Raw genomic sequence first — 20514 nt, forward strand, 5'->3', positions numbered from 1 at the left:
TTGACTCATCCCTGGAGATCAGTGCTGGCCTTGGCACCAAAAATTCAGCAATACTCATGTTTTAATTGGCATTTCTCCTTCCAGTTATGGGCTGTGCTGCCCAAAAGGTGTGCAGTCATTCCTGCCCCTGTGCTGCCACTGTGGGCTGAGCAAAGCCTTTCTCAGGCAGGCTTTTTCTGTCAGTGGCAAATGGAAAACATGCCAGTGGGATGGATTTCTCAGCACTGCTCTGATGGCAAAAGAGGCAGGAATAGTTTCTAAGAAGGAGATGAAAAACAGATTATTCAATCTTAAGACATACGAAAACAGCATGGTTTGAAAAATAGGGACATCTGGTCATCTTACATCCGCCTCAGCCCTCAAATTTCCTTTAATTGACTTCATATGGCATTGAGATTTCTTTCTGCAAAGAGGGAGTAGGATGTTTAAAGATGAGTTCTATTAAAAAGCTGGAGATCTGAAAGTGGAAGGTGTCTTTATTTCTGTTACAAATCCTGAAACACAAATAGATGTTGAGAATTGTTGCAGTTTTGAGGATTTCTTTAGTAAAAATTTCTTGCCCTTTTTGCAGCAGTAACAGCAATCTTCCATTTGATTTTTTTTTTTCATGATTTACATGTAGTCATTCTTTTGGATTAAAGAGTGGGGAGGTAGTAGGTGGTTTAAAACATAGCAGAATAATATAGAATACTAGGATTTTTATATGAGTGGATTTCTTGTTCTTTGACCTTGTTTAGGGTGGGAGAGGGGAAGGGAGAGAGGGAGAAGTATGAGAGAGCAAGAAGAGGAGGGGGGAAAGATCTAACAGGGTTCTGAAGTAAAGCTGCCAAGAACAGGCAAGAGTTGATAAAAAATACAAAAACTGTGAAGGGCAATGTGGGTTTTAACTTTCATCCTCTGCCCTGATTGGTGCTATGCCAGAAAATATTTCTTGCCAGTAGTGCTATTAGTTCAGTAAATGCTTTGAAAATTAACATCTGTTTTCAAGCTTAGCTTTCAAGAGTCAGAGAGCACCTGAGTTGTTTTTTGACTAGATTTTTTAGAAAGGTTTTTCGTTATATAAAAACACACCCCAGAAAAGATATTTTTTGGCTTAAGGCACTGAAGTGTCAAGATTAGGCAGTTTTATAAGACAGAGCATTACCACTGGCTCCATATGAAATGAAACCTGCAGCACAGAATGGATGAGATACGGTTCCTCCTCTCCTGCTTCAAGGTCCAGTGCTGCCAAATCAGAGGAAGGTGAGCTTTAATAGATGCAAGATTTTAAAGATGGAAATGTTGGCTTCTGTGTAAGGACACATTTAGGCACCTGCACATGCTCAGCCTCTCACAGGAGCTTTGCCAATGTCTCCAGCGCTGAGGTGTGAACTAGGTGGTTTTACATCACACTGGCTTCAGGCTGTGTTACCACTGTTCAGCAGAGATGTGATCACTCATTAAACCATGAAACTCGATCCTGCCTCTGAGCTCTTAATTGCCTCTGGTTGCTACAGATTTAAGGTCACACTACAGTGACGTCTGCAGGCGGCCATGAAAGCTAGAAGCAATTATTGTTGTTTTTAATGAAATTTGAGATTTCCTCTTAATAGGATTCAATGCTGAAGGCTTTAGGAAAACACAAGATATTATGAGGTTTGTGATAAATACATGGGAGCTGGCAGTGGTGTTGCTATAAAAGATTTAAAGCATCAGTACCTACTGAATTAGCAGAGAGTAGTTTTTTTACATCCTTCAGCACAACTGGCATTCACGATCCTCAAAACATGAACTCTTTGTGCAGAAGAGTTCAGGACACACAACTCTGGGATAAGCCATTGGGTCAGAAGAGCGGGATTTTATGGTACATGGGGAAGATGATGGGGAATAGTCAATGAAAATTACACTAACCACACTATTGCCCAGTAAATCCTAGGAGACATTTTCAAAATCATTCAGCATTGGCTTAGTTGTCTTCCCTTCCAATTCTTAGAGGCTTCAAAGGGAGGAAAGTTAGACCACTGCTAAGCACTTTTGCAACTCCCTTTTAAAAAACTCCCCTGATACAAAGACTGGTTGCAATGAATAATCTATTCTCCCATGAGTTCAACACTTCTCCCATACTCTGTTCTGTCTCACCCTTTTTGCTAGAAATGGTGCTTGGACACCGTGGTCTTCCTGGGCCCCATGCAGCACCTCCTGTGGGATCGGCTTCCAGGTCCGGCAGCGCTCCTGCAGCAATCCCGCCCCACGCTATGGGGGCAGGGTCTGTGTCGGACAGAGCAGGGAGGAAAGGTAAGGCTTGTCCACGATGGTGTGTGTTCACTCCTGTGGCTGTAGTGCTGGCAGCTGGAAGTGGTGGCTGGGAAGGCAGATTGAGGCTGTTGGGCTCAGCACGCAGAGTGGCAGCAGTCCCGGAGCCTGGGAGGGATGCAGCTGCCTATGTGCATGGACACCTCTTTCAGTGAGCCTGTGAACATCAGACACTTCAGAGCTGCCCTCACTCCCAAGCAGGACCCTTCAGACCTCTGCAAGTATTCCTGTCCCACACAGAGGGCTGACCTCCTCCCTGAAGGGAGAATCTGTGCCTGCTGTTGGCAGTGTAGAGTTTATGGACACAGTTACTCCATTCTGATCCATCCCTGGAGTGGCAGCTGAGTATGTGCAGCTTTCACTGCCAGTTGCACCATTTCCAAGTCTCTATTACTTATGCTCATGCTCCAAAAGCAGTTTGAGGCAAAATACAGCTTAGCTCACAGATTCAGGCTTGGGTTTTTGCAGGATATGGTATCAAAAAACCCATCTTTTTTCCCCCTCTAAACTATGAAAATTGCACACAAAATTACTAAAAACCTAATACTTTCTGAACCTACAGAGCCATCTGCACTATAACCCTTCTTCAAGCTTGGTCCCTCATGAAATACATACTTCAAGGCGTCCCAACTTCTTTCCAGGCCTGACATTTCATTAAAGGCCACCACTACTTGGCTACAGGCTTTTGCTTGTTCCTTGTGTGGTTACTAAGACATATGTCTCTGCATTTCTCAGAATAAAAAGAGCAATTCATTTAACTTCCATGTTTCAAGATATTTTAATGTTTGGTTTGATTTGTGTCCATTCAGAATGGTCCTTTTTGATTTTAAAGACTACCTCTGAGTCAGTTGCAGTTCTATATGATTAAATTTGAGAACAACATTGACTAAAAAGATGAACAAAATTACACACAGAACATGAAACGGCATTCACTTAGGGCTTGCTTTTAGATGCATATAAGATCCAGTTGCAAACCTAGCTTGTTAGTGCTGAGGCAGCAGTAAAAGCCAGATTCTGTGAAGAGAAGATTGTCAGGTATTCAGCACCTGCCATTAGTGACAGATCACTGTTGAGTTGTCCTCCCACCAGTCATCCCCTTTAAAATATTTGCTATACACTCTCTCTTTGTGACACTTGGGCTTCAGTTTATGAGCTCTTCTGTGGACTCAGTGTTTGTGGAAAAGTTTTGAGACAGAGCACTTCAGAAAACTTGATCTCGACCATTTACTCCAACCATCTACTGAGCTCAGCCTGATTAAGCACTCCCATTTGGTACAAAGGCTACATTTCTCTCCATGGACAGGAATATTGCTAATCTGAGGTTGTGTCAGCCTCTGCTGGCTCTCTGTGCATGCATCAGTTGTGCCCAAATGCAGTGTGCAGTCTTGCGTCCCACACCGTTTCATCCCTCGATGTGCTGACATGGAGTTTTTTAAGCAATGCACTTTCTTCTTTCAGATTCTGTAATGAGAACAGTCCATGTCCATTACCGATTTTTTGGTCTTCATGGGGACCTTGGAATAAATGTAGCGTGAATTGTGGTGGAGGGATTCACTCAAGGCAGAGGTCCTGTGAAAATGGAAACACATGTCCAGGCTGTGCTGTGGTATGTATTATTTACTGACATTGCATGAGGGGCACCTACTGATGGTAGCATCAAGGAATAGGGTATTTAGCTTCTCTTTCCATTGTGGTTTTATTCCTCAAGCAAGAAGAAAATGCTGTCCTCAGTTTTTGCTGCAGAGGATGCTGAAATGTCCTTGGAAACAGAGGGGTGGCAGATTTAGGGACAGACTGGTGTACAGAGCTCTGCCTTAGCCCTTTGTAAGCTGATATCAAGTCCTTTACCTGAAAGCTCTAGACATGTTCTTTTCCTCTGTCCCACTCCCAAGGATGATCCTGTTGAGTCAAGGAAGTCACACACACATTAAAAATTAGTTGCACCGTCATACTTGAGTAAACAACAGGTCCAACACCCCTTTTGCTCTCTTTACTTTCCCATTCCCATTCCAGCAGCTGTTTCATGCAGCCATTTTAATTGGTTGTGGGGCTTCATTTCTGTGTAAGCAGACTTGGTCTGGAACCTCCCATTTCTTACCAAGATATTTGGCATTTACACTAGAATCATGAAGTCCCGAAGCATTAAATTTCCTCCCCTCTGCCAGAAGAGAGTTGTTTATTTAGTTAATTTAAATCAAGAACATAAATGTTTGTCACTGGAATTCCTCCCATTAGTGATGAGAATTGTAAAACCCTCAAATCCCCCCATTCCCAGCCAGCCAGAATGTTATCTTTGCTCAATGGCTGCTCTAGACCAAGGATGGCAAATGGTTCATAACCTTCACTAGAGAGTTTGAAAAGTCAACCAAACAAAAACAGCTATAAAATGATCTACTCTAAACCCATATTAAAAATGAAATGATAAACTTTCAAGGAATAAACCTTACTGACATTTTGTCCTCTTGAGGCTCCTCTAGGCTGACCTGAGAAGAGCATCTCAGGGTCAGAGCAGAAAACTTGTTTGCCGTTATTATTATCTCTTGCCTGAATTATTCTCCTGCCGATAATGAACCAAGCTGTCGAAGCCCCACAGGACTTTGAGTCAGCAAAGAAACACAAACCTGAGGGATACATAAAAATAGCAAGCACATTTTACCCTTGAGGTCCACCTATGTAGCGCACTCCCTCCATAATCACCACATATTGTGCCGTGCCCAGCACTGACTTGTTCCTGTGAGGTCAGATAAGGTGGATGGGGATTGTGTGAGATCCAGAGAGTACCCTGTTATTTTCTGAAGTGCAAATAAGCCTCTGCCGGTTAGTCTTCTGCTGTTTAATAAGTAAGGAGGGAGTGGTTTTCCTTCTTGGCAGGAATACAAGACCTGCAACCCAGAGAGCTGCCCAGAGGTGCGCAGGAACACGCCCTGGACCCCGTGGATGCCCGTCAACATCACCCAGAACGGTGCCCGCCAGGAGCAGCGCTTCCGCTACACGTGCCGGGCCCAGCTGTCGGACCCCCACGAGCTCCAGTTCGGGAGGAAGAAAACGGAGAGTCGCTTCTGCCCCAACGATGGCTCCGCAGTGTGTGACACTGACTGTACGTCCTGCCAGCTCGGGGGGACCGTGGGGCGGGCCTAGGTGTGGTGCTGGAAGGGGGATGCTCTCGGAGCAACAAGCCTCTGACTGTGGCTGCATAGTGTCGACATGTACGACTGGTGTCACTGCAAGGGGCAGGGCTCAGGAGAGCCCTGTGACACAGATACACAGCTGTGGGCTCTGTGCTTATGGCAGTGTGTAGATTTGTTCTTGCTCCTGCTAGGCTGCCCCAAAGACAACAGGTGAGTAATGAGGGCATAAAGAAGAGAAGAGCTGTTCTCAGGACAGTGTGTCTTTTCCTTCTGTCCTTGCACACTGTCTCTCAGGTTGTTCCCTCCAGGACTGCTGTGATGCAAGGTAGCATCTTGAGGGCACAGCCTGGACTGCCACAGTTTGCTGCCCAGGGAGGTGATTTATCAAGGTTACCAGCAGATTCAGTTTATATTCGCAAAAATTTCTTTTTCTGTCTAGTTTAGCTGTAGCTCTGGGGAAAAAAAAAAAACCTCTTGCCAAGGACTTTCAACAGAAACTATTCTGCAGGGCACATAGATCCTGATTTTATTCATGAGCTGAACCCCTTTTTAAAAGCCCAACAAATGATTAATTTGTGATCTTATGGTATCTTGTTTGTTTTCCTTGAAGCTCTTGTTGATGATCTCCTCAAGACTGGTAAGACCTCTGCACGGATTATCAATGGGGGCTGGTCCTTTTGGGGGGCCTGGTCTTCCTGCTCCAGGGACTGTGAGCTGGGCTTTAGGATCAGGAAGAGAACATGCACAAACCCTGAACCTAAAAATGGTGGCTTGCCCTGTGTGGGATCAGCGATGGAATACCAAGACTGCAATCCTCACCCCTGCCCAGGTAACCATGATCATCTTCCTGCATGAAATTTGGAGGTGTTTTCCTAAATCTTAATGCTAGAGCAATAATAACAACCACAAAATCAGTATTTCTAAGCTGCCTTTTTTTTTCTTTTTTTTTTTTCTTAATTTGGGGGATTTTTCCTTATGTTTTTTAAAGCTATTGTAAAGACCCACATATGTTATCTTTAGTGCTGACTTAGGTTTCACCTCGGCTCAGAGAGTATGACAGCCACATCCTCTAGAGGAAATATTATGGTGGCTTGTGCAGTCCTTTGTTTCAGGAAGGTTTGATGCTCCATCCAGTGGAGGGCATCATGGTGCATCTGCTCTGTGATGAGAAGGCAGACTTAATAAATGTGGCTTAATACTGTATAGAGATGCTTGATGTGGCAGTTCTTCTTGTGAACACTTATTTCTTCCCCCTCTCCTGCTTACGTATTGTTCTTGCGATGGGCATCTACTCTTGACATCAGTTACCATTTCCTGCACAGCCAGCAGGGAGTATTCTTGCCTGGTTTCCTGGTTTTCAAGTTTGTCCTCATGTTTATGTTGCACTCCTGGTCCAGAATAGTAGTAATAGACCATTGAGTACTGTATTCTCTCTCACTTATCCTTCTCCTTGCTCTGTAATAACTGTCTAAAGTAAATTTAAGTGATCTTACACAAATTATCTTGCCTCTTTGCAGTTCCAGCAATTATCTACCTCTGGCAATATAGTTTGTGGCCTACACTTGAAAATGCTCTATTATAGTAGTACTATTATGATTCTAAAATTCAATACAAAGATAAAATTCAAATGCAGATATGATCAGAATGTGCAGCAAGAGTATAACAGGAGTGTCAAATATTGCACTCTATGGCCTATAAAAAGGAAATAACTCTAGCACAATAAAGGCAGCTATTAGTACTATTTTGGAAGCTCTCAGTGGCTTTTTCACTAATGTCTGTGCCCTTTTTCTGTGCTGTTTTCTCCCCTTGGACACTCTGATGTTTTACAATCTGTTCTGAGTGCATGAGTATATTTCTCTGTGTCTCCCTCCTTCCCTGCCTCACTCAATGTGTATACACAAATCCTGGGTTTATTTTGCTCTAAGTCATCAGGTTATTATCTTCTGAATTAATGGCATGTGGACCTGCAAACCAGGCAGTTTAGTGGGTGGGGGGTGGGGGATTCAGGGATCTTAAGTCCCTCCCTAGTTTTATTATTAACCTCTTATGGGGTTATGCTTAGATCATAGGGTGGTTTGGGCTGGAAGGGACCTTTAAAGGTCACCTAGTTCAATCCCCCTGAAATGAGCAGGGTCAATAAATAAAGCCTCTGAGTTGCTGTTTCCTGAAGGCTGGAACTAGAGGACTTGGGCCTCCCACAGAAAGGTACCATATAAGTTCAACTTCAGTGCTACAGCACTTTTTTCCCAAGTAAATCTGCTGTTGCTATGAAGTTTTAAGAAACAACATAGTAGTCATTGTAGTAGCAGCAGTAGTAGTAATAATAATAGTAATAATAATAATAATAATAACTACAACAGCAATGCTGTTTTATAAAAAGGAAAGGTATAGAATGGAGTAGAATATTTCAGTGAATATTAATGACTACAACAAAGAATAGTTTCTGGTTTTGGTACTTTATGACACAGAGTCTTTTTCTGCATAGATTTCATTCTGCATCCACAGAGTGAAGTAGATTTGTACCTCTCTTGATGTGAAGTTCTTGTTGTCAGCCCAAATGTCCTGGGGTGCAGGAAACTGCTAGCTAGTGTGGGCAGGGTGGATGTGCGAGGTGACACACTGGGGATCTCCAGCTTTGTCACAGTGAGAGGAGTCGCCAATGGCCTCTATCTTTCTGTGCTTGCTTTTCAATGTCCTCCAGTGAAAGGCTCGTGGTCTTGCTGGACTCCCTGGTCTCACTGCTCAGCCACCTGTGGGGGTGGGCACTACCAGCGCACGCGGACCTGCACCAACCCAGCTCCATCCAGCGGAGAGGACATCTGCATCGGGCTGCACACCGAGGAGGCCCTCTGCAACACGCACCCCTGCCAAGGTACCCGCTTCTCATCCCCGCTCCTGCTGGCTTCCATGCTGGTGGGAGCAAGGCACAGCTGCAAAAAGTTTAAAATACAAATCAGAAACACCACCAGTTACAAGTTTTCTGGTCATTTATTCGATGTCTGTTGAGCCAGGGGATAAGGAGACATCCCAGCATTAACTGCAGCGAAACCCCTTTCTCTTTGCCTGTTCACTGGCCCTTGCTTTTGCATTCTGGTGCCAGTCAAGCAAAATTTTGCTAATGGTTGATCCCTTTCAAGTAATGGAAAAAGCAGGAGCTTGGACCTTCAATGTGGAAGTTGACCTGACAAACAAAAGGAGTCATGAGGCAGCAATATGTACAGCTGCTGAAGGACAGTCCTTCCTTTTTGTTTCACAGACAACAGATCAGCATATGCTACAACTCAGAGGATATGGTTTAGATTTACGCTGGTTTTGAACTACCTTTGGGTATTTCTTATCCAGTGCTGGCTGACTCCCATCCTTAGGAACCTGAGCAAAACTCTGTGAGTTCTCTAATTTGTGCTTGCTATTTGAGGTATCTTTGGGAGGCCACATCAAAGCTTGGTGCAACGTTGCCCCACCCTGCTCCTTGTATTTCTTTAACCAGAGAGCTGGTTTGCACAGACAACTTTGTTCTGTGCAGTGCTCCACCAAGGGTTAGTTTCGTCCACATTAAGAGAACTACAGCCTGACAAGTAGAGTGTGATGCTTGCACTGAGAAAATTAAATCCATTAAGGACCCATGGAAAAGATGTGTGAGAGAGGCACAGGCCAGGATCTAGGATCCTTCAGCATGGGAGAAGTCTGATATCTACAAAGCATCCTTTTCCTTCTTGGTGACGCTGTGTGTGTGTTTTCCTGACCCTGGGTTTCAGGTGGCTGGTCAGAGTGGTCAGAGTGGAGCCTGTGCAATGAAGAGGGCATCCAGTACCGCAGCCGCTACTGCGAGGTGCACAGCCCGGACTCCTCCCAGTGCGTCGGAAACAGCACTCAGTACCAGGAGTGCCTGTACAATGAAATTCCTGGTATGTACCGTGTCATCCCGGAGGACAGGGTGGGCCAGTTCGGGAGAGCAGCTCGTGTCTGGACTGTCAAACTAGCCTGAGATTTTCTCTGTTAAAAACTGGGCTTGGATGCTTCTAGAAAAACAAGGAAATAGATAAACATTATAAATTCCCTTGTGGCAGCACAGGATAAATGGCTTTCCCTTAAGCAGCTTAATATTTCTTTTAAACAGAATTACCTTGATCCATAACAAATAACTAGTAGTGCTTCATCTGAATTGAAGCTTTTAAACTTGTATGGTTTGTCTTAGGCTGTATTATAAAAATCATCTCTGTTCTCAGTATGCATATGGACAACAGAAGGTCATTGATATCAGGTATCCAAAAAGCATCCCAAAAGAGTGAAGAATTAAGGTGAGGCAGATGCAGAAAATTGGGGTATGAAGGTGGGAGATTAATCTGGGGTCTGACAGAGCAACACTGTTGATGGACAGATGGTCATCAGCATAGTCCACCCTGTGCTTTCCGGAAATTGAATCTCTCAGGCAAATATCTGATATGGGTCTAGACTGAATAATGCCTTTCCATGTGTTCTTTTTTTTTTGTTTTTTTCTGGATTACAGTGCACTGACTTAAAAATCTGAGATCTCTAGGCAATGGTATTCTTTTTCATGGTTTTTTCAGCTAACATCTTTTCCCTAAATTGAAGAAGCTAAAGAGTGATCAGGTAACAGTACTGAAATTATAAGATCTTTGGAGAGGTTGTGTTGTATGTGTTTCAAAACATGAGTTTATAATTCAATTTAGAGAGACTCTCAGCTTGATGCAGAACATATTAGCACCTTCTTGTGTCTGAAACACAAAGGGTTTAATTATTTGAAGAAGTAAAGGGGTGGCAAAATGATAACTTTCTCCAATCTTCTTTTCTTTGTTTAGTGATCCTGCCAGCCTCCAGCATTGATGAGAGCACGAACTGTGGAGGTAGGTTACCACTAACTATATATCTTATTTTTATCTTAACCTGACTTCTTTTCTCCCTGTGCAGTATCAACCAAACCATTAATCTATACAGCTCATATCCCACTGATAGCCTTAATTCCACTGGAGTCTTGCTGTCTGAGTCAGACTGGAGGAATGTATCATATGTCCACTTGTCAGGTCCAAGATTTTTATTTATTTGGAAGTTTGGGCTGGCCACTGAGGGTCATTAATTACCAGAGAGCAATTGCTTATGTCTCTCTACCTCCAGAGTAAATGGTTCAGGTGGAAGAAAGGGTTATTCCCCATTCACCATTGTAAGCCTCCAGCTGTTTGGAGGCAGGTGTTTTTAAATAACCTATAAAGATTTCAGTGAACAGGGTCTATTAGACAGATCCTTTGCTGATACAGGATGAGATTAGAGGTTTTTACTTGTCCTCCAGCGCTTCCTTTCATTCAAGTTCTCACCTCTCACAGAAGCTGTGTCTCCTTTCTGCATGTAACTTGGAAAGGTCCAGCCATTAGTGTCATTTTTTCCACTGCCCTGGGAGCCCCTATGATAAAAATGCAGGCTGAAGAAAATGACAGGTTCCTTTAACATTTTAGCTAGTTTCACACTAATGGCTATGCCAATTCCTACTAGCATCACATCCCTGTTTTCTGAAATCTCGATGATCTTCAGGCTGCCAAAATCCCTTCTCCCTGTAGAGATCATGGCAAAAACAGGCATACCACTTGTGGCATGGAAATGTTTGCAACTGAAGGCAGTCAATGGAATTAAGATTTCAGCCCTGCAATGTAACATTTGGCTTCCTGCATCACTCCTTCTCCCTCAGAGGGTGCAATGGTTCTGCCTTGATTCCAGGACCCCTTATTATAGTTTGCACTCTACTGTTAAGCACTGTACCTACATTTCCTTCTTTTTCCACCACCACTGTATTTGCTGTTGCTATCTACATTTTGCCATAGCTAATATTATTTATTAATGTTGTGTTCTACAATATTTGGCAAAGAAGTCAATCAATAGAAATTCTGTTGATGCATCTCAGAAAATCTATATTTTCAAAGTGATGAACCAGAAAGCTTCCCCCTGGGGACTCACATGCTGCAAACAAAATAATATTATTTTTTCCCCCCTAAGATACAGCCAAAACTCATTTGAAAAATCAGATGGGTGTTTCAAAGGTGAGAGTGAAATAGGAGAGAGCTTTATGTTGTGACTTGCAAATGTGGCAGTGAAATGAAACATTCACTGCAATATAAGCAAAGCTGGGCAGGAGGAGAATGTGGCAGCGTGTCACGTGGCTTTACTGAACACAGTTGCATATTCTATGTTTTGGGTCTCATGAGTGATGCAAAACAGGCAGAGGTTTTTAGAAAGGAAAATTATTTTTAAAAAACTCTAGTGACATTTAGTAGGGAATTATAGTATTTCTGCTGGGTTTTTTTGGACCCTCATCCAAAACAATAGAAAACAGTAATATTGCAATGGAATTTTATAATGTGATTTGAAAAATAAATGTAGCTCGTGAGTGTAATAAATTCTGTATGGTCCGTACTGTAATTATGATGGAAGTACATTACTTTGCTATAGAACTATATTGGTTTTGTTCTTTTTAAAATCAGAAGGATATTTTTTAACTAGCGATTAGATGAGAGCCATTGACTAATGGGCAGAATCTGCTATTTGAAAAGCATATCACTTAAAATGTAAGATGGCACCAAAAAAATTGCACACCGTGATCTGACTAAGAATGAGCCTCATTTAAAGCCACTCTCTGACTAGCCCCATTTCTCTGCACACAGTCAAGTCAACACAGCAGTCTGTCCAAATGAATTGGCTTTTTAAGTGTTATGGGAAATTTACCACTGCAGTCGCCACTGAGGCGATGTGACTGACCCCTGGGACAGCTGCCCTGGGGCCAGCAGTCAGGGGGTCCCCTCGGGCTCTCAGGCCTCTGTCATTCCTGTTTGAAAGATGGCAGAGCAAAGGCAGAGGAAAGGCAGAAGCATTTGAAGTCAAATAGCTGATTCTTTTCTGTATAGTCCCCTCTGCACACAGCAAAATACAATGGGGTCATAAAGTTTTGCCATCCCATAATGCCTCTAGTTGCTTTGATAACTTGGTGGCTCTGATGGTCGTTACTGTTGGTTTTGTTGTCAGAGATCTGGTGGTGGAGGGTTTTACTGTGGGGTGTGAGACTCGGTGAGGTGGGGGAGGAAGGAGGAGTGCTCTTTGACTTTGTCTTCCCCCACCAGTCAGAGCTGTGAGTCAGGTACTTGCCAGTGTGTGGGACGCCCAGCCACAGCTCCTTCCAGAGGTCACTGCTGGCCTTGAAGGGTGCTGTTGCAATCCCACATGGAGAGATCTCTGCAGGAGGCTTTTATAGTCCAAGAGCTTTTCTCTTTGAAGTATTTTCACTGTAGCAAACCCGCCAGCACCTGCCTGCAACTGATTTCCTATCTCTGCAATTTGCAGAGAAAGCCAACAAAGAAGTGTTTTTCAAGCACTGCCCCCCTTTCCTTTGTCCACTTTATCTTCCCCATTCTCCAGAGGACCCCTATTTCACTGTTAGCACTACAAATACACCTCAGAGGTATCGCAGACACGACCAAGGCAATGCCATCCCATGAATAAGCAAGAATGCTGAGCACACTTGGATTACAAGGGGGAGGAATGTGTATCTCCCCCACGCCACACACAGCCCCATAGGCATTTTGGGCAGCCGACAAAAAGTGCTTTTTCCTCCCTTCCTTCCCCTTCAGAGAAAAACTGAGCATTTTTATCCCCTTATTTCCATGACACGCACATGCTTTGGAATCCATTAATGTGCATTGTTTGTATGGCTCATTTCTTTAGCTGTCAGCTTAACATAATGTTTAGTTTCAATATCAATAGAGGGGAGAGAGGAGAGACAGGGAGGGAGCTTTGAGAAAACAATGCATGAACCTGTTAAACTGCACAAGGCAGAGCTGCAGTGGGGAGACCGATTTGCAGGGAGATTATGTCAGTTTATGTTAGAACGTAAGACTCTGGCTTCAACAGCTTATTAATGTTGATCCTGAGATGTCACTGCTCTGATTTGCACCTGTGGTCTTGTCAGGGGAAGGGAAAAGGGCTGTTCTTTAAAAATAGCATCTCTTGTCATTTCTCTTGCAGGTTTTAGTCTCATCCATTTGATTGCCACTGGAGTCTCCTGTTTTTTCGGCTCCAGCCTGTTAACGTTTGTGATTTACGTGTATTGCCAGCGCTGCCAGAGGCAGTCCCAAGAGTCCACTGTTATCCACCCAACCACTCCCAACCATCTCCATTACAAGGGCAACACAACCCCCAAGAATGAGAAGTACACCCCTATGGAGTTCAAGGTAGGGTACTTGAGGAGAAATACCACAAACAGCTTGATACTGCCTAAATAAATTCTGTATTCATGTCATGTTTGGAACTGGGTAGGTCTGTGTTTCTGTGCCCAGCTGATGGCATTATACATGGGGTTGAAAGGGCATTTAGCTGTGCTGTCACAAAGGGGTTAAAAAGCCTCATTACTGCAGTGGGATTTTGTTCTGTTTCACAGTCCTGATGAATGCCAGTCTGGCAAGTACATACCAAGATACTCCAGCCCATTCTGACTATTGAATGTATACAAATTATCCTCTAAAAAAATCAGTAAGAGCTCAGTTCAGTGCATTGTTAGTGCGTGGTAAGAGGAAATGGAGGGGAGGAAGAATAAAAATGGAAACTTCATTGCACAAATAGCTGGGAAAATGTGCAGTGGTAGGATGAGATTTTGGAAATTCTTTGGTGACTGCCAAATTGGAGTGAATGAGAAAGCAAAGAGGGTTTTGCCCCCCTCTATCAGTAATGGGCAGAAACTTACCCCAGGCAGCTGTGCAGAATTCAGACAGTAGCAGAGTGGGGAGCTGAAGCCTTTAGGAGATGAGTGCTGAAGTGGCATGTGTTGTTGGCATGTCGGCTTGCTAAAGTGAGCATCACTCATTATCAGAGCAGATAGGACCCAGAGTGCTGCAGACAATACCCTGAGACTGGATTTGAGCATCAGCCACTTGGTGAAGCGTGGGATCAGAGCAGAGAGCAGTGGCATAGGTGGAGTGGCTTCATATCACCAGAGGAGGAACAGCCTGCCTAGGGTCACTTGAACAGTGTGGAGCATAATTTGGGACATGGACACAAGCCAGAAGGAAGCCCTGCAGCTGCTTGTTCCTTCGTACAGCTACGTGCTGTTGACATTTTGATTGTCTGCCTCTGCTGGTCTGGCCCAGCTTTCACTAAAACCCAACAATAAGATCAGTGGTGGGACTGTTGCCGCAGTCTAAACTCCCTGGGTGTTGAGGACTGCTTCTAAGTAGGAATTGTGTAATGCTGGGCACAGCATTCCTGATACATGGCTATGATTTGCAGTGTGAATGCATGTCAGGAATAAGAGCTTACATCAAATAATTTGAGAATGGTCAGTGTTGTTTTGCTGTTTTAAAGGAAAACAGTTTGATCTGGAAAATAACTGACCAATGTGGTAATAAGAATGTGGTGAAATCCTTGTTGGGCATTGCAGCCTCTCAGAGGATACTGCTGTCTATAAATGCAGTCTCAAAACATATTTGCAAGCAATCTTAAGGCTACAGTTGCATATAGTTTAGTAAGAGTCCAGCATCATAATGCAAGTCAGCATAGATTTGTAGAACGTAAATCATGTCAAGCAAATTGGATTCCTTTTTTAAATTAAATAAATATTGATCTAGATAGGAGGGAAGCAGCAGACATATCGGGATTTTCAGAGACTTTTAACAAAGTTTCACGGGATGCATTATTCTACACACTCTGCATATACAGGTTCAGTAATAAATTATTAAGACAGATAAAGAACAGGGACTTGATCTTGGAAGCATTAAACTTCCAAGTAATTCTTTCAGCCATGGGAGCTGCTGTGGCAAAGTCAATAGGAAGACCCGGATTAAAAAGGCTTGCAGAAATAAAGCAATGAGCAAGACTATTCCCTTGTTTCTTATATAGCAAACAATATAGAAAACAGACAAATTTATTTTTGTGGCCAAAAGCAGGTAGAGGGCTGGATTTGTGTTAACATTTTCTTCATGATTTATAGTGTGCTATCATGTGTTATCAGATGATGCTAAAATAGGCAGAATTGTTAAAATTTAGAAGGATGAGGTTGTTCACAGAACGATCTTGATCAATTGGGTAAATGGGTTATGAAATGCACTATGTCTATGTCAAGTGGTGCAGTGAAGTAGAAGTAATAACAAAGCTAAGCAAAGTTTAAAATAGCAGCAGATTAGTTAATGTGGTGTCAGGAGGGAGCTGACCTCTTTGATAGATCCATCTCTGAATACTTGATCTAGTGTATAATAACAGTGAGCAGCTGTTAGAGTCTTCTTTCGAGGGACTTAAAGAGCTTAGGCATTAGATCAAGGTTTGAAAAGTCTGTTTTATTTAAAGGAAGGCATTAGCTAACTGAGGCTGTATGAGTTACACTGGGGGGAGAAGGGACTTGGACACAAGGAGAGATAGACCAGATGGGACTTATTTACAGAATGTTAGGAAGTGAAAGAGTTCAAGTGCATAAATCTGCAGTCATTGGACAGACCAAAGCTAAATGTTTAGAAGCAAGGGGCTACTTGCTGAGAAGAACTCAAAGTCATACACTTCAGAGTGGTGAATGAGGCAAAGAGATTTACAGAAAGGGTAAAATCTATTTGTCAAGTGAAGCCCCCTTTTCTCCATTCGTGTTGAGTATTTCCTTCTGCTCACCTTCTCTATTGCCCCTCCTTTCCTAAGCTCTTGGCTGAAAATTTCTCATTTCATAGTACAAATCTGCCACTCTTCAGTGTTCCCTTGAAGCATATAGCATTAATGAAGTAAAAGGAAAGGCTCTGTGTGCTCTGTGCTGTGTAATTACTTATGGAACTTGTTATTAGCCAGGTTTATATTTAGGAATAACTGACAGATTTTTTTTTAAGGGTTAGGAGGGAGATTTTTCATGCCTTCAAGGAGCATGTGTGGTTTTATTGTGATACCACAGAATCAAAATGATGGAGAAGCTAAAATTCACCTTCCTGATAAGGAGGGTTGGACTGATCTTGAATATGGCCTATCTGAATTTAAAATGTGTACATGTGAAAAAAAGTGGAAGCACCTGAGATTCCAGATTCTAAACCCAAATAAGTTTCTATTCAGCAGATACCAAGGAAACCACCCTCAACGATGTAGGTTTGTAGGTGTATGTCTGTGTGAAAGAGTTAATAAATACAGGATTAGGGAAATAGAGGGTGTGTAGACTACTTTTCAGTAACAAAAAATGATAATACACAGTGACATGATGGTAGCAGAAGGCTGGCCATATGCACAAGTTTATTATTTTCCATTCTTTGATAATAATAAGCCTTCTGCAACCATCTTCAGTTTGTTTTCATCTTGAAATATCTCTGCTCTACAACCAGCAGGTGAACACTGTAGAAAGTTTGGCAGTATTACATTCAAATGTACATCACTGAATGCGAGCTCATAAATCAAGGTAAATTTTATATGAAGGCAGATTTTAATGAAGGAAGTGCTAGCTGATATGAGCCTTGTTGGCTATTTCAGCACAGCAGTGCAGTGATGTAGATCAGATGTAAATACCATACATAATGGTTGACCTATTGATCATGTAGCTGATGCTAACTTGCATAGGCAGTGTTTTGCAGAAGCATGTTTTATTTTTGTTGGCTCTTTTTCCCTTCCTGTTCTGCTTTTTCAAGAATGATGTGAGGTTTATTATTAGCTATTTAGCCAGGATGTCTTGAAAGATTTCATGCATATGCATTTACCAGCAACACATTGATTTTGATTTGATATTCTGAGATCGTAGGGGAGAGACCTTTTGGGTCACCTAATAAGCAGTTCATGTTTCATTAATTGGTTGAAGTTCAAACAACACTCTGACAATATTGAAGACTGTGCAGAACAAAAGCATAATGAAATAAAAATTATCTGCTCTTCACATTTTGGCATGATGGGTTACAGAACCACCTACAACCTTCCCAGTACTGCCACGCCAATTAAATAATAACTGATTATCAAAGCAGTGAGGAGATCCTCTTTTTAACATCTTGCTTCAGCTGCTTCATGCCTTGTGTGAGTCACTTACCAGAGCTGTGCTGATGGAAAGCCAGATGATCCTGCAGTAGAAGCAGGAGGATGTAGGGTCAAGATTGAGCCCTTGTGAATTAGGATCTCTTGGAACAGCCACACATTGAGAAAGGGTTTGGACTGAACTTCTTCCTATTGCTAAATCCTCTGCCAATAAAGAGAGCCAACATTTTATTCTACAAGGGATTTGGACAAAGGCGCCTGCATATTGGTCCAAATCCAAAATCCAGTGGCCTTTGGATCAGGCCAGATGGGATCAGTGAAAAATGTAAGTTTGCAGAATGGTTTTGATGATGATTCTGCAGATTTTCTTTGCGATTGTGCTGGACAGACCTCCCTCTGTCCTTCCTTCCTTCCACACAGCTTTAGTCATGAGTCACACAGTAAAACTCTCCGTACTGATGGCTCAAATAAGCTGAGGAAGCACCTGAGCATTGCATCTTCTCTGGCATCAGAACTGCTGTTGTAGGAACTAAGGGCCAAACACTGAAGCAAAACAGTCATTTATGTCAAGAATTAAATTTATTGTGGGAAAAGATGAGGTGAGAACTGAGTGAGATTGCAGGATGTGGCAATGAAACAGGGAAACTGAGTGTTTGATGTATTGCTTGATATCTGAATTTTCTAGGACATTAGAATAATACATATTAACTTTAGTAGATGACTTAACTGTGAGTCCTGCACTTGCCTAAAATTATACAGCAAATATTGATGCAGTTACCAGAAAATGGGGAGAATAATCAGTAGATCACTTGGACTATATAAATTAGAAGCTGCAACAAACATTTTCTAATGAAGTGAGAACAATGCTGTTGAGAAACAAATGACAGAGTGCAGAGCAGACACCCCCTGCGAAGGACTCTGGGCCCGGTGATCCACACTTCATTACTAATCCCAAATAATTCATGGCAATAAAATGCTAATATGGATAGCTGAGACACAGAAACCAATTCTGTCTTTGGAAGATGAATTCTTCTGAATTAAATAACACACTGGGTGTTTGGTGTGGCTTTCAACCTTGCAAAAATTAGCAAAAAGATTAGTTCAGTTGGTTTGAGCATGGTGCTAATAATGCCAAGATTATTCTGTATGGGCCATTCTCTTGAGAGATGGACAGGACAATCCCTGTGGGTCCCTTCCAATTCAGAATATTCTGTGATTTTATTTTGTGGGAAAAAAAAAAAAAAAAGTAGAGCTTAGGGTATAGGAAAGTGAGTCTCTGTATGAATTTTAAATGTCTCTCTCTTGGTGATGGTCATTTTCATTGCTGCTGAAAATTACACCTTTTTTATAGAGAGGAGGCAGCCAGTGGTTTAAGTTAAAGCCATTTAAACTGCTGTCAAGTGCCCTAGAGGAATGTTTGTCAAAGTCAGCCTTGCTCTCTGAGGATGTTTGCTTCTCCATGGAAAACTTTGTGTTTCAGTGTCCTGCCACTTAATTTGATGTGTTGTTACTTCAGCTAAAATTGGCTAACCCATTTATTTTTGGTGATCACAGCACATACATTGATAGCACTGTGATATAAGATTTTTTCTTTTCCCAGTGACCCCTTCACTGCATCGTTCAAGCCCCAGGAAGTGGCTGTAAAGTTCACATATAAAGCAATAGTTAATGATACCCAGCATTCTCAAGAAGTTATCAACAGTCTCCCTCAAGTATTTGCTTTAACTGCATGGTGTTAGCTGATGTAATCAGCTGGGGGAAAAAAAACCCACATATATATAGATAGATATAGTAAATCAGATTGAAATATAAATTCTGTTCCCAGTGAATTGCATGTTTAACAAAGGCCATTTCCCTTGAACAAAGTGGCATTTAAGAACATTAAGTGCTTGAATGGTAGAGTACATATTTTTAGTACTTACCATGAGTATAGTATTATTTGAAATAGAATAGTAGGGGCAGGGGGTTGAATTGGCAAAGAAGCATTGTGCCCTTTCTTGTATGATCCTGCAGTTGCAAATATCACTTCAGGGGACTCTTGATTTGCATAATGCCTACTATGAAGGCAAAGCAAGAGAGCTTACTGATGGGGAAAAAAGGATTAAGTGGTGCGTCTCAGTCAAAATCTATTAGTGTCTTTTCTCCCTTTATATCATTGGCTCGAGATAAATTGAGCAGTCAAGCATGCCTGGAGGTGTGGCTGTCCTGGGGTGATTGTGCCCAGGGAGGGATGTGCCTCTCCTGGCGCTGTCCCCAGCCCTGGCAGCAGGACTCAGCGGGTTGCTGTCTGTGAGCCACAGATACCGCGTTCGCATAGATAAAGTGTTTAAGAGCAGGGGAGACCGCCAGTTCAGATCGGAGTGTTACCTTGCTCCTGCTCCCTCTGGGATACTAAGCAGCAGCTCACAGCAGTCCCCTGATGAGAATTGAGTCCCTGTTCCATCTGTTTTTCATGCAAACCCTTGCTGCTTCACAGGGTGTTGCTGCTCCCTATAGGGTGGGAATCCTCACTGTTCCCTTTCCCCCACCATTTTTAAGAGTCTGGGTTTTGAGATTTTTTTTTTTTTTTTTAAGCCACCAGAAGTGGCTTTTTTAAGAAGTTTTGACACTGTGGGTAGATGCGTCATAGGATCCTGTCATGTTTTTCTGTTTATTGACTCGGCCTTCTCTGCTCCCTCTTTACAACCAGGCATACCTCCTCTACAGCCAGGTTAGGGATATGGTCCATGCTCTTCCTTCTCACAGGCTAGATCATCATGGATGCTCACATGAGTCTTTCTTTGGAGGAGTATTACTGCAGCTGTGATAATCTGTTTGTAGGCAGACAAGTTTTAGTTTGTTTTTAATTAGATCAATGAGTGTAGCTGGAAAATCTGGCAGGTTTTTGAACATGTGAGCTGCTGTTTCAGAACTGAAGACAGACAGATGTGTTCTAAAGCTTATCTGATTTTTCTGGCTACACTAATTGATCTAATGACTGATACTACCTTTTTCTTGCAATTTTCCCCTTTCCTAATTTCTCTGAGGTTGACATGTACATGCCTGCACCCACCCAGCTGTGCTCAAAGAATAATTAATTGAAGAAATACAGAAATGGGCATAACAAAATTGCACTGGACTTGCTGCT

The 20514-nt window shown here is 42.6% G+C and overlaps 1 protein-coding gene across 6 annotated transcripts in view; it reads left to right on the forward strand.

The window, feature by feature from the left end:
• The window catches only part of SEMA5B (semaphorin 5B), a 269864-nt gene that overhangs the window by 233175 nt on the left and 16175 nt on the right, over nucleotides 1–20514 (forward strand). For 5 of the 6 annotated variants that reach the window (XM_072932000.1, XM_030277145.4, XM_072932001.1 and 2 more), the window contains 8 exons: nucleotides 2131–2274; nucleotides 3751–3898; nucleotides 5164–5389; nucleotides 6031–6249; nucleotides 8122–8292; nucleotides 9176–9325; nucleotides 10241–10285; nucleotides 13443–13648. In XM_072932000.1, coding sequence (XP_072788101.1) covers nucleotides 2131–2274; nucleotides 3751–3898; nucleotides 5164–5389; nucleotides 6031–6249; nucleotides 8122–8292; nucleotides 9176–9325; nucleotides 10241–10285; nucleotides 13443–13648 — 1309 coding nt within the window. The other variant, XM_030277149.4, reaches the window with a different exon arrangement.

Source organism: Taeniopygia guttata, chromosome 7 (assembly GCF_048771995.1).
Source record: "Taeniopygia guttata chromosome 7, bTaeGut7.mat, whole genome shotgun sequence".
Taxonomy (NCBI): Eukaryota; Metazoa; Chordata; class Aves; order Passeriformes; family Estrildidae; genus Taeniopygia; species Taeniopygia guttata.